Raw genomic sequence first — 12,673 nt, 5'->3', positions numbered from 1 at the left:
GAACAATGATTTAAAGGAATTCTTTTTAGGTGTGATAATGGCATTGTACCAATGTTTTTTTAAAAAAGATTTCTTACCTTTTGGAGATATATAACAAAGTAATGAAGAAATTACAAATGGAATGATGTTACCTGGGACTTGCTTAAAAATAGACCAGTTCTGTGAAGTGGGAGGGGGCGTGAAAGGAAAGATGACTGAGATGGGCCAGCGTGTTAACAATCATTGATCCTCAGTCATACACATATGGGATGTATTATACTATTCTATTTCTGTATGCATTTGAATTTTACTGGAACAGAAGGAGAAAGGGAAGGAGGAGAGATCTCTAGATAGATAAGTATGTGTAGAAAATGTTTTGGCAGGATATATTTCAAAATGGTTATCTCCGGGCTAACGTGATCACAATTTTTAGAAAGTGTTACAAATTTATCATCTCTGGGTGGGGAGATTACTGGTAACTTTTAGTCTCTTTTTGCTTAGCTATGTTTTCTAATTGTTTCTACAAGGAACAAACCAGAATGCTTCAAATGCTCCAAATGCTTCAAAAATTGTTTAGAAGGATAGAAGACTGCCAAAAAACAAAGAGCCTCCCACTTAAATCCACATTTCTTAACCATTTCTGGGTGCCAGTCCCTTGGCAGAATCTGATGCAACTACTGTCTCTCTCCCCAGAAAGATGCACAATCCTACAGAATTTTTCATATGACGTTATTAAGAAACTCTGAGACCTCAGATGAACCCATACTTTCTATGTTATTAGTAGTCATCATAAATAGTAATAGTTGGCTTTTACTGCACAGTTGGTATGTGCCAAGCATGGTTCTAAGTGCTTTCCAAAAGCTAACTCATTTAATCCTCCTAGCAACCCTACGAGACAGGCACTCTCATCATCCCCAATTTACAGATGAGGTGAGGTCAGAGAGGGTGAATAATTTGCACAAGGTCCCACAGCTGCTGACTGGCAGAGCCAGCATACAAACTGAGCAGCCTGGCCCTAAAGCCTTTAAAAAGCTTTTTTTTTTTTTTTTTTTTTTTTTTTTTTAGTTAAAGCTGGGCTTTTAACTACCACATTAAGAGGCCACTCAGAGAGTTAAATCAAATACAGAAAGCCAAGGCAACATCCTGAATCACGCCCTGGAAAATGTCTTCAAATTCAACTAACACTAAGTGCCTACCTACCATGTGCCAGACTCACCCAGACACATAAGCTAACCCAGCCCTGGCAACAGTGCTGTCAGGGACTTGTCCCATACACCCAGCTAACTGCTAGAAAATCAGAAGCCAAGCCTGGGGGCTTCCCTGGTGGCGCAGTGGTTAAGAATCCGCCTGCCCATGCAGGGGACACGGGTTCGAGCCCTGGTCCAGGAAGATGCTACATGCCATGGAGCAACTAAGCCCGTGCGCCACAACTACTGGGCCTGTGCACCACAACTACTGAGCCCACATGCCACAACTACTGAAGCCCGTGCGCTCTAGGGCCTGTGTGTTGCAACTACTGAGCCCACGCCTAGTGCTGCTCCGCAACAAGAGAAGCCACCACAATGAGAAGCCCACGCAACACAAGGAAGGGTAGTCCCCGCTCGCCGCAACTAGAGAAAGCCCGCACACAGCAACGAAGACCCAAAGCAGCCAAAAAAAAAAAAAAAAGTCAAGCCTGTCTTCTGACTTCAAGTTCACCATACACAGCTGATTCCCTTTATGTTGGGGAGGTGGTCTGTTCTAAGTCACACATGACTCCCCGTGGCCAAACTCATTTCAAGATAACCCGTGGAGGTCCAGTTCAATACTTCCAATTGGTAGACCCTAAAATTAGTCCACGATGCACAGCAATCTAGTTCTTGAGATTTTCCCTCATCACTCTACTTCAGCCAGCCGAGACGTCTTAGATGGAGACATGCTTCCAAAAGTTGGCATCTGAGGCTCATACACATAAACAGAACGGTATGCACATACTGAAGACAACTGCCAGGTGCTATGATACCACACTACACTCACGCACAACACAGTTAGTACAACTATACACAAGCAAATCACATGAAAGCCCTCCTGATGCTTACAGTTTCACAGTTCAAGCATCGAGTTTCATTGGTGAGCGTTCCCTGAAAAATCTCATGGACCCAGGTGAGTTCTGGTTTATTATTCTCCGCAGGTTCGTTCATGTTGCCATTTTTTAATTTTCCATTTTGTTTCTCCTGTTTCTTCTCTTCCTGCAGGATGTCCGCAATAGTGTTTAGCAAATAATTTAAAAATTCGTGAGCATCCTGCTGCATGTAGTTATCAAAGAGATCTGGAAAGGAGAGGGTCGGTATTTCAATCTCTGGCTATTGAAAAGCAAAGAAAATGCTCATTTTACAAACCACACTTCCATTTTTATATTGAAAGAGTGGACACGTATGGAATACGTTCACCTCTATTTTGCAACTTCAATGGATAAGTTTTTAAAAAATTTTTGTTCACTTCCACTTTTTACCACCCACCAAGAACTAAATTTCCCATATCTTCCTGAAGTCATCATATATATAAAAAGCTACCAACATTTTTATTTGTTCTACAAAAAAAAAAAAAGAAAAAGAAAAAGAACAGGAATTACTTGATAAACTCCCTGATAAAGTATCAGTATTTAATATGATGTGACCACCAATGATCAATTATTCACTTCGTAATTTATGCAGAGCAACAGGGTCTCTTCCCAAAGATCATATTAAACCCTGGACCAACCTGGAAGCAGCTTAAATGAAACACATAAGGGAGATGAGGGATATATATGAGAATGTATCTATCTGATAGTGTTCTGAAACCAAATACAAATGATTCCAGCAGCCTGTTCCCTGCCATAAGGACAAACAATCAAGAGATGAATGCAGCTGTGAAACTTCATTATTAATCATGTGCACAAGGAGACTTGGGAGGGCTCTGCTTCCTTCTCAGATTATTTCTATTCTGGTGTGTATAAACTACAACAACTTCAAAAGACGGCAATCAAATTAAATGAGACTTTATAAAACAAACATCTGATTAACTGTGCAAGTCTGTTGCAGTAAGGCTGAAATCTAGGCTAAACACAAGTTGTCATATCAAATATTTCTATAGTCATAAAAATTACCCATGCAGAACTTCTGGAATAACCTCATCTCTACCACCGCTTCTCACACACACACAAAAAAGAATATAGAAAAAAAAGAAGAAAATCAGGTGACAGCAAGACATTTTTTATCACAGAAAAATATCAGCTTGATATCCTTCAACTTAGGCAAACAAGAATCAAAGGTATTATTTTTAAAACAGCAGAGCCTCTGATTAGACAATCTGCATTTAGTTTAATCACTTATGACAAGTTTATAAGATAGTACTATTTTATTCAATTATTGCATCAACCTATGTATTCCAATCAGTGTCCTGCCTTGGGCAATTTCTCCTCTTACAATGATCCTACCCAGAAAAAACTCCTTCCAATGTGGAGCAAAAAGAAAAGGTCATTCCAAAATGGAATGATAAATTTGAATTTTTAAGTATATCTTTAATTCAGTTTTGTTTTATATACTGGGTGGAAAAGGAGAACTATCTTTTCAAATGATAGTTGAGTAGTTGGCCATACTATTTTCCCATTTAAAAAAAAAAAAAGGTTTCGTTTTGAGGATATACAGAACTGTCAATTCTCCTTATTTCAGAGCCTGAAACCCATTCGTCTCCACGCTACTCACCATTTTCTTTTCTCAGCCTCGAAATGAACTTCTTTGGTGGGATCACGCCAACCTTCTTCTTCTGCGTGGCGATGCTGTGGAAAAGGTCTGCCAGGCATGTCAACAAGTTTTCCTTCTTTTTTTGCTGGGCCTTGTATGCCAGCACATTCTCCCGGAAGGGCCGGCAGAAGTACAAGGCCTGAAGCACGGAGTTACAGTAGCATGTGTTTCCGAACTGCCAAAGGACAACAGGGATGGTTCAAATCAGGGTCCGGGGCTGCACCACCTCCGAACCAGGTGGGGAGAGGGAGAGGGCCACCCTCCATGTGAACCAGCCCAGATTCCGCGTATCACAGCCCTGCTCACGGTGGTAGAAGCCCAGTATGGCACTCTGAACATCACCAGGAAAATGAATGCTAGTATATGCAAGCCTGGTAGCTCTCTAGCCCATTAAAAGTCTCTAAGATGATAAGCAGCACTCGGCCTTGATTTTAAAAAATCTAGTGAAACTTTCTGGTGCTTAAAAAAGAGAGAGACACTGAAGAAGAAAAAAATCGACATGATGTGGAGACGCAGAAAAGCAGCTGGCTACACAAAAGATGTCACAAGGCAACACATCAAAACTCCTATGACAGGGAAAATAAAAATCTCAATCAGAAAGAAATCCAGGAACTAGGAACCACTTGCTCAGCTAAAACAGTCTTCACCGAATGGGGACTTGTTTTAGTTTCTCTCTTTCAAGATTCCAGCACGCCTGCCATTGGCTTCAGACCACATTTCCTCACTTTCTCCAAAGCAATCTTATTTCCGCCAAAGTAGCAATTGTCTCAATACAACAGTACCACCCAGTTCCTGGTCTCCTGCAATCTGATTAGGGCCCACAGAGTAATACTATGACCTCTCAAAAGCCACGGATACTCAAGATTATGATTAACGAGGGAAAAAGTAAGTCATCATCTCCCTGGTTTTCAACTGACCATATAATAACCAACTCTGCGGGTGAACACATAGCTGAGACATTCACTTTAGAATTTTTCATGCACGTTAAAATGAAAAGGAAAACAAACTAAGGAAATCAGAAGATTAATAACAGATTACGAACTGCTGTGTAAGATTAAAATAGAACATGAGCATTTCAAGATTGGTTGTTGGCTTGTGTGTTGTCTGCCCAAGAGCAAGGCAGATGCACCACCATCCTTAACGTGACATTTCTACGTATGTTAAGATAGAACACTTCCTATTTTTATATATTTTAATCTACTTTGACACAATTATGCAATGAGACAAACCTCTTTTTAAAGAGAAGCTGTAACTTTCATGAATTACCATTCGAAACAAACATAAATGAAACTATTAATAAGTTTAGGTCTCACAATGCTTCCACAGACTAGGAGATGGCCTTAGTTCTTTTTTCCTCCATAGTCTGCACTTGTCTTTTCCCTGCACAAGGTAGAATTCCAGCAACTTGAATAACTATCCTCACAGAGCTTAAGCAAGAGGCCTTTGCACTATGCCTAAAAAAACTGCATTAAAATTAGGAGTCAGTATTTCATCAACACAATGTCCTATATTCCAGTACTGGAGCCTCCTCCTACCATTCTTTTCTCTGTTACTCAGTACCTCACCTTCAGCCAGACACCCTTTAGTAACACTTGGCCCTGGGCCAGTGGACAACGTCTGGGAAAGAAAAGGAACTAACATTGACCGAGTGTCCACATATGTGCCTCAGTCTCATGTCAGTACCTTCAATAGGAGCTCTCATGGATCCTTCATTATAGGCCAAGAGGTAGAAACCATTATGGTCTCCATTTTACAGAGGGGGAAAGGAGACACAGAGAGGCCAAGTGACTTGCCCAAGATCGCACAGCTAGTGAACGGCATAGGCAGAATTCAGACTTAGGTCTGTACTACCGCAAAGCCAATGTCCACTCCATTATCCCACAGGCGGCATTCACTCAGAGAATGGTCCCAGCGGAAATTACCACCTATCACACCTGAACTGACAGACCACACTCAGAGCAGTTGTTCCAGAAAACCAGGTGCTTATGAGTTAACACCGGATGTCACTTAAATCCTCCACCCCAGAGAGAAAGGATCGGGGGGGAAGAAAGCTCACGGGGGTGGTGGGCAATACGGCCTCACTACTTGGTCATAATCAACTTGTCTAGGACACAGGCCCTGGCAAGTATGGCCATCTACAAGGGGACCATTGCTGAGCACAAGCAAATGAGGCCGAGGGATTTTGAGGTAAACTGGCCCCAGTTTTCCCCTGACTCCCCACCCATGCTTCAAATACCAAGTTGTGCTGTTAAATCGCTACTGGTGATGAGCTGGAAACGCTTTCGATGCTCTGGTTGAACTGATGCATACTGAAACAAAGCTACCAAGGAACCCACCCAGATGGTGAAGGGAGAACGTACAAAAGCAGATACTGCTACAAAGGCTAATAATATCACTGTGAAAGTTATGGGTGCAGCAGAAATCTTTTAAAGCACAGGGGAAAAAAATGAGAATCTGACCCGATAATGCACTCATTAAACACTTTCTTCTGGGGCAGCTCATACTTTCAAAAACTGGACTAAATTTCCCCCACCCCAATATTTGCCACTTATGGTAACCAAGGAGTATGAACGATTATTTAAAGCTTGATAATAACGAAAATGGGAATGGAGTTGCTTCAAGAACTCTAAAACATTTGATTAAGATAGTACATTTTAAAATACTTACATTGACCAATCCGAAGTAGTGTTCATTGATTGGAAACTGCTCTGGACCAATGTCTTTTTCCAGAGCAGAGGCATTGGTGCCCTAAAAGAGAAAAATAACAAAAGTTCTGTTGTGTGTAGAATAGACAAGAAAGCAAAATGATACTTGAGAGAGTCCGCTATCGAGACCAGCATCTCCTTGGGTGGCCTGGAGTTTGGTGACGGTCACGCTGAAAGAACAGGTGTCAGAAGTAAACCGTCGAAGAGGTAATGACATCAGCCTACTCCTCTCCTCATCCAACTTCATCATCCCCTCAAACCTGTTCTACCCGGCTTCAATTCTCCTCTATTAGGAAAGGAGGTTTGGGACAGGCAAATCAGCAAATCATCAGTCAGAACTTCCGAATGAAACATTCTGAGCTCAGGCAGCTGCAGTAGCTTTTATACTACTGGTGTATAGAATCGTACCACCACTTTCAAAGTCAACAGTATCATCCTGATAAAGATTTATCTACCGTACACCCACTATGTGCCAGGTACTATTCTAGGCTCTGACAACAGAACAGGGGACAAAGACAGGCTGAAAGAAAAGGCAAGTACACTGGACAGTACATCAGAAGGTGACAAGTGCAGTGAAGAAAAACAAGGCAGGAAATGAGGGTAGGGACTCCAGGGAGCAGGGGGTGAAAGGGAGGCACGGAGGGGGAAGGAGTGGAGGGTAGATCATTGCCGCTTAAATAGGGTGGTCGGGGGGGCCTTACGGAGAAAGTGAAATGTCCAAGGAATATTGTAAATAATGGAGAAATACAATTTAAAACCTAACAGTTCCCAAATGCATCAAATTGGTGAGCCATGTGTACTCAAGTTCAACACTCCAACAGGATGATGATAAGTTCCTGGGTACTCCCACTATATATGCCAGGAACTGCACTATTTATTCTCACAACATCCCATTAGGTAAGTACTTACTCTCATAATCCCCATTTAACAGACAGGAACTTAAGGCTTCGAATGGTTAAGAACCTGCCCAAAGACCACAGAGCTAGGACTTGAACCCAGGAGTCAGACTCGGGAGCCCACGGTCTTAACCAAAGGCTATGCAGAGCAATCCTATGACAAAACCATTTACTGAGCCCCGCTAAGGGCCAAGGGGTCATTGGCAAAAGCACACTGATTATCACTGCGCCCCACCCCACCCCCCGCAAGGCCTGGAGGGGTCTGCTGGGATTAGGAAGAGCGACCAAAGTTCAGTCCAATCCGGTGAGTAGTTAGGGGGTGGGTAGGACCACAGGCCCCACGTATACCCGTGGCTCTAACATCATCCTACAGCTTCTCACATCCTCAGGCTATCACGGAAGACTCACAGCTCACAGAATCTCAGGGATTTGGGAGACAGGTATTTTAAAAAGAGACTGTTATGTTTTGTAAAAACTAAATCTGCTGCTGCTACTTATTCTGGGCTCATATAACTAGAATCTCCCATCCCAGAAAGAAATGGCCAAAAGGTGGGCTGAGAACCAGTTAAAACGGTCACGTGTCAACAAGCAAACATGAAATGCAGAATAACTCAATTCTAAGCAAACACCACCTCAGCAGAAATAGTACATTCCATCCCCTTATCATACTATCCTTTGTTTCCACTTGTTTTCTAGGTCCCTGATACTGCTCCACCAATCTAAACTCCTTTACCCGTCATCGGAGACCTTGAGTTTAGCGGTCATCTTTGCGCACAACAGTTTCACTATCTTTTTCATGGGGGCGGGCGGGGGAGGCAGGGTTTCATTGCCTTCACAATAATGTGACTCCATATACAGGCTGAATTTTTAAAATAATACTTATATGAAAGCAGGATTTTATGGTATAGACAAAAATCACTAAAAGTTTTCAATAAAGCTACATCTCAATCATCAATCGATGTAAATAATGTGTATTAAATATACCCACAGCCATTTTTGAAACAACATTAGAATATATGGCTTAGAGCCCAGGAGGCATGTCAGATATAAAAGTAGAGCACATAGAGACAGATCTCATTAAATCTAGAGATTCAATCCCTGACTTCTGTTATTCGGGAATTCTTGGATGGAGTGCTTTTTTCTACCTTAATATTTTCCCACTGGAGAGGGAGCTGGTGGGGGGCGGCTGGCTGTGACTCAGGCTAAGTACGGTGACCCAGGGGAATAATACCTGGGTGGGAGGAATAATATAATAATAATTATTATAATAATATGATAATACCATGGAGGTAGCAGGCCAGGAGCACCCACAGCACAGCTCGGGGGAGAAGAAAGTGAGCTAGCCGTGTCGTCAGCGAAACCTGGCCCTCCCTCCGGTCAGGCCTGCTCACCCCCTCTCACAGCCCCCGCACACACATGGTCTGGAAGGGTCAGGAGGGGAGGTCAACCGCGCTCTGATCCCCAGCATCGCTTCCAGACCCCTGCACCGTCACCCATCTCGTCAAAACATCCACCCTGTGCAGCCCGTGCCTCCCAGCACCGTACAAACCCCTTCCCTTCTCCTCGTCTCGCCTGACCCCTCCATGCCCCGACGACCTACCTTTACACCCTGTCTCCTGCCATCGTGCTGGGTGGCTTCAAGATCCACGTGGCGGTGCCTTCCCATACCCTGCTCTCTCAGCAACTCATGCCCTCTTTTCTAGCTGTCTTTTATTTCACTCCACTCCAGCTACCCACTCCCAAAGACGCACCCCGGACCTGGTCACCACCCCAAAACCCAGCCAGGCTGGACTCTGTCTGTCAGCTCATCCCATCACAGCCACTCGTACACCCGCCAGGACCCGTCACTCCTCTCCTTTCTCATTCAGCTTAGAGTCCATGGATCACGATGTCAGTGGCTCTTATAAACACCCCTGACCTTATGCTTTGCTCACACCACCTGGCAAAAAACCCACCCAATGGGAACCAAATTATTCACCTTCTCTGAACATACGCCCAGACAGATGTGCAGCGCTAGGGGGGAGAAGTTGCACCTCAGGCTGATTGCATTCGCTCGAACTCACCAAATTCAAGCAGCCCACGTCCCCACCTTCCAAGACCCTTTCTCTGAGGCACTCATTCTCCACTCCACAGCGACCTTTTCCAAATTTCCCCAAGCGCCTCAAAACTATATACCTCTCTGCCCCTCTCACTGGCTTCCCACTCTACAGGAAAATGAAGAAAAAGAAAAACATTAAACCAGCAGAGAGGAACTCTCTTAATTTCACACTCTCAAACCTTCAAACCTATGCGCCTACCTCTCCCAATGATGGAGACCTCGCTCTCGTGCAGGTCAATTGCTCCCGCACTATTAGATCCTGCCCGGCAGAATTTAACATGCCTCCTTGTCTCTCATGTTAAAAATACACATACACGTCTTCTTCCCACCTCTCCCAGTCCCCACCCCCTTTCTCACCTCCCCTTCATAGCTAAACTTCTTTAAACAATTGTCTATTCTGACACATTTACAAATGAATCAGATGATTTCTAAGATTTATTTCAAATGATCCAGTGGGGAGAAGTGGGAGGTGGGTGTGAGGGGCTTATTATACTATTCCATTTATACTTTTACATATATGTTTACAGGCAGAGTAATGGTCTCCCAAAGATGCCCAGGTCTTCATCCCCAGAACTTGTGATGACGTCACCCTACATGGCAAAGGTAAATTTAGATTGTAAAAGGGCTTAATTTGCTAATCAGGACTTAATTTGACCTTAAAATAGGGGGACTGCCCTGGCTTATCCAGCTGGGCCCAACGTAATCACAAGCATCTTTAGAAGCGGGAGACAGATCAGAACAACAGACCGGAAGGACTCAACTTGCCTTCGCTGACTCTGTAGGCAGAGGAAGGGGCCAGGAGCCAAGGAACCAGGCAGTCTCTAGAAGCTTAAAAGGCAAGGAAAAAAAAACAGTTTCCGCTAGAGCCTCCAGGAAGAACACAGCCGCACACTGCCTTCATTTTAGCCCGGGTGGGGCTAGTTCAGACTTGTGACCTCCAGGCTATAAGGTAATATACTTGTGCTGTCTAAGCTGCTAAGTTCACGGTAACTTGTTACAGCAGCAATAGACTAATACAATATGTCTGAAGTTTTCCATAATACTCGCTAAGACCTGTCTCTATTTCCTCACCTCCCCATCTCTCCTGAAAATATTCCCTTCTGGATTCTACCCCTGATGAGCTCCACACATGGTCAACTCAGGAAGACACACTTAGCTGTTGGCTTTCTCCAGGTGCTGTCTAAGGCCCTCTTCCCTCCCTCCATGCCTCTTTCTGTAGGGTCCAGGCAACAACCAGGCTTCAATCAGCAGCTACGTGCCAACCATTTCCAACGCTTCCCCTTCATCCCAGAAAGCTCATTTCTGAGCCCATTCAGGCGGGGTGAACACACAGTTCCACTTGCTTGTCTCACAGGCCCTCAAATTCACTCTACCCCGAAACTAGAGCTTTCACTTCTCCTTCCCCTCAAATCCAGTCTCTTCCTGGTGTTTCCCCACTTGTCCATGACGATGCCACCTTCCACCTGGCTCCGGCTAGAAACCTGAGGGCCACGCCTAACGTCCTTCTCCACACTCGACGGCCATCCACCACAGCACACTACTGACCGATTCACTCTCCTTAAATCTCTCAAATCCCTTCGCTTCTCTTGAACCTCCTGCCACCAGTGGGACCAGGCCACCAGCATCTCTCATCTGAATTACAACAGCCTCCTAAATGGCCTCCGACACCCACCTTGCTCACCTCTAACCCCACCATCAACATGGCAGCAAAACTGCCTTTCTAAATACAAATCTGCTTCAAAATGCTCCAGTGGCTTCTACGGCTGTCCCCAATGCCACCTGCCACCCATGCTCTCATACACTTGGCCTGCTAGGGTGGCCTTTGCTCTGGTCCTCAAGTACCTCAAGTTCCCTCCCATCTATCACCTGAATGCTCTTCCCCTGCTTCTTCACCTGGCTGTACCCTATCATCCTTCTCAGGGAGTTCTTTACCGGCCACCCCTAGATTCAGGTAGTCTCTGTAATGGACAGAATAATGGCCCCTCAAAGATGTCCCCACCCTAATCCCTGGAACCTGTGAATATGTTAACTTATGTGGCAAAGGGACTCTGCAGGTATGACTGATTTAACAATCTTGAGGTGGGGGGGGTGCAGTTATCCTGGATGACCTCAATGGGCCCAGTGTCATCAAGGGTCCTCATGAGAAAGAGGCAGGAGTATCAGAGTCAGCGAGGAGATGTGACGACAGAAGCACAGTTCACAGAGAGACCGGAAGATGCTACACTGCCGGCCTTGACGATGGAAGGGGCCCAGAGCCAAGGACTGCAGGCAGGCCCTAGAAAGTGGAAAAGGCTCTCCTAGAGCCTCCAGAAGCTGTGCAGCCCTGCGACACCTTGATTTTAGGAGTTCTGACCTCCAGGAGCTCGAAGGGAATAAATTCCTGTCATTTTAAGCTGCTAAGTCTGTGGTCCTATTTTACAGCAGCAACAGGAAACTAACACACCCCTCCCCCAACAACCTCCACTCTCCACTCATAGCATACTGTCTCCCTTACAGTGTTTACTCCAATTCTTATTTATGTAATTATTAATATGTTTCCTATCCCCTCAACTACATGTCTCACAGGAGCAATGACTTATGTCTGACCTGCTTAATACTGCACTCTCAGTGGCTAGCACAGATTAGGCGCAGGCCTGCTGGGTGGGTGGGTGGATGGATGGATGGACGAATGAGTGGATGGTTGGTTGGATGGATGGATGCATGCGTGCATAGATGGGGATGGTTAGGGCTGTGCAAGTTGCTTCCACGTCCATGATCATTTGGACACAGGTGTGTGAGCTCTCCCGATCTACTGTTCAGTGAGGCCTACATGGTGCCCTCTTCCATTTCCCCATTCTCCCTTCCCTTTTATAAATATACACCCTAGGAATTCCTTCCCATGGATACAGAACGTCACTGATACTGACATTTGGAACCAACCTCTTGCTTCACATGCTAGCATTTTCCATTGGTAACGTGAATTTTTGTGCATCTTTAACAGATTTCGGAGGTCTCTACGTTAAATGTAAATCTCTGTATGATGAAAGGACACACACATGATGGGGAACGTTTCATGAGAGATGGTGGGAGCTTAAAGATCAACTAGACAGTATAAATCGAAATTTTCAATGAGCACCTCCTTCAATCCTGCAATTCTTCTTTAAGCAATTTGTTCCACATCTATACTCACACGGGTAGAAAAGATACAGAGACTATAGCAAGGACCAAAATAATCCAGGCCTGGCTTAAACAAGA

At 44.5% G+C, this 12,673-nt stretch overlaps 1 protein-coding gene across 3 annotated transcripts in view; it reads right to left on the bottom strand.

The window, feature by feature from the left end:
- Nucleotides 1-12,673, bottom strand: part of USP46 (ubiquitin specific peptidase 46) — a 61,104-nt gene that overhangs the window by 28,614 nt on the left and 19,817 nt on the right. For all 3 annotated transcript variants that reach the window (XM_060012559.1, XM_060012558.1, XM_060012561.1), the window contains exons 2-4: nucleotides 6,408-6,488; nucleotides 3,702-3,915; nucleotides 2,058-2,287 (exon numbers count right to left, since the gene is read on the bottom strand). In XM_060012559.1, the coding sequence (XP_059868542.1) occupies nucleotides 2,058-2,287; nucleotides 3,702-3,915; nucleotides 6,408-6,488 (525 nt within the window). The remainder of the gene's footprint in view (nucleotides 1-2,057; nucleotides 2,288-3,701; nucleotides 3,916-6,407; nucleotides 6,489-12,673) is intronic.

This window comes from Delphinus delphis, chromosome 5 (assembly GCF_949987515.2).
Source record: "Delphinus delphis chromosome 5, mDelDel1.2, whole genome shotgun sequence".
Taxonomy (NCBI): domain Eukaryota; kingdom Metazoa; phylum Chordata; class Mammalia; order Artiodactyla; family Delphinidae; genus Delphinus; species Delphinus delphis.
Note: the sequence above shows the minus strand (reverse complement) of the source record. Positions and strands in the feature narration are given on the sequence as shown.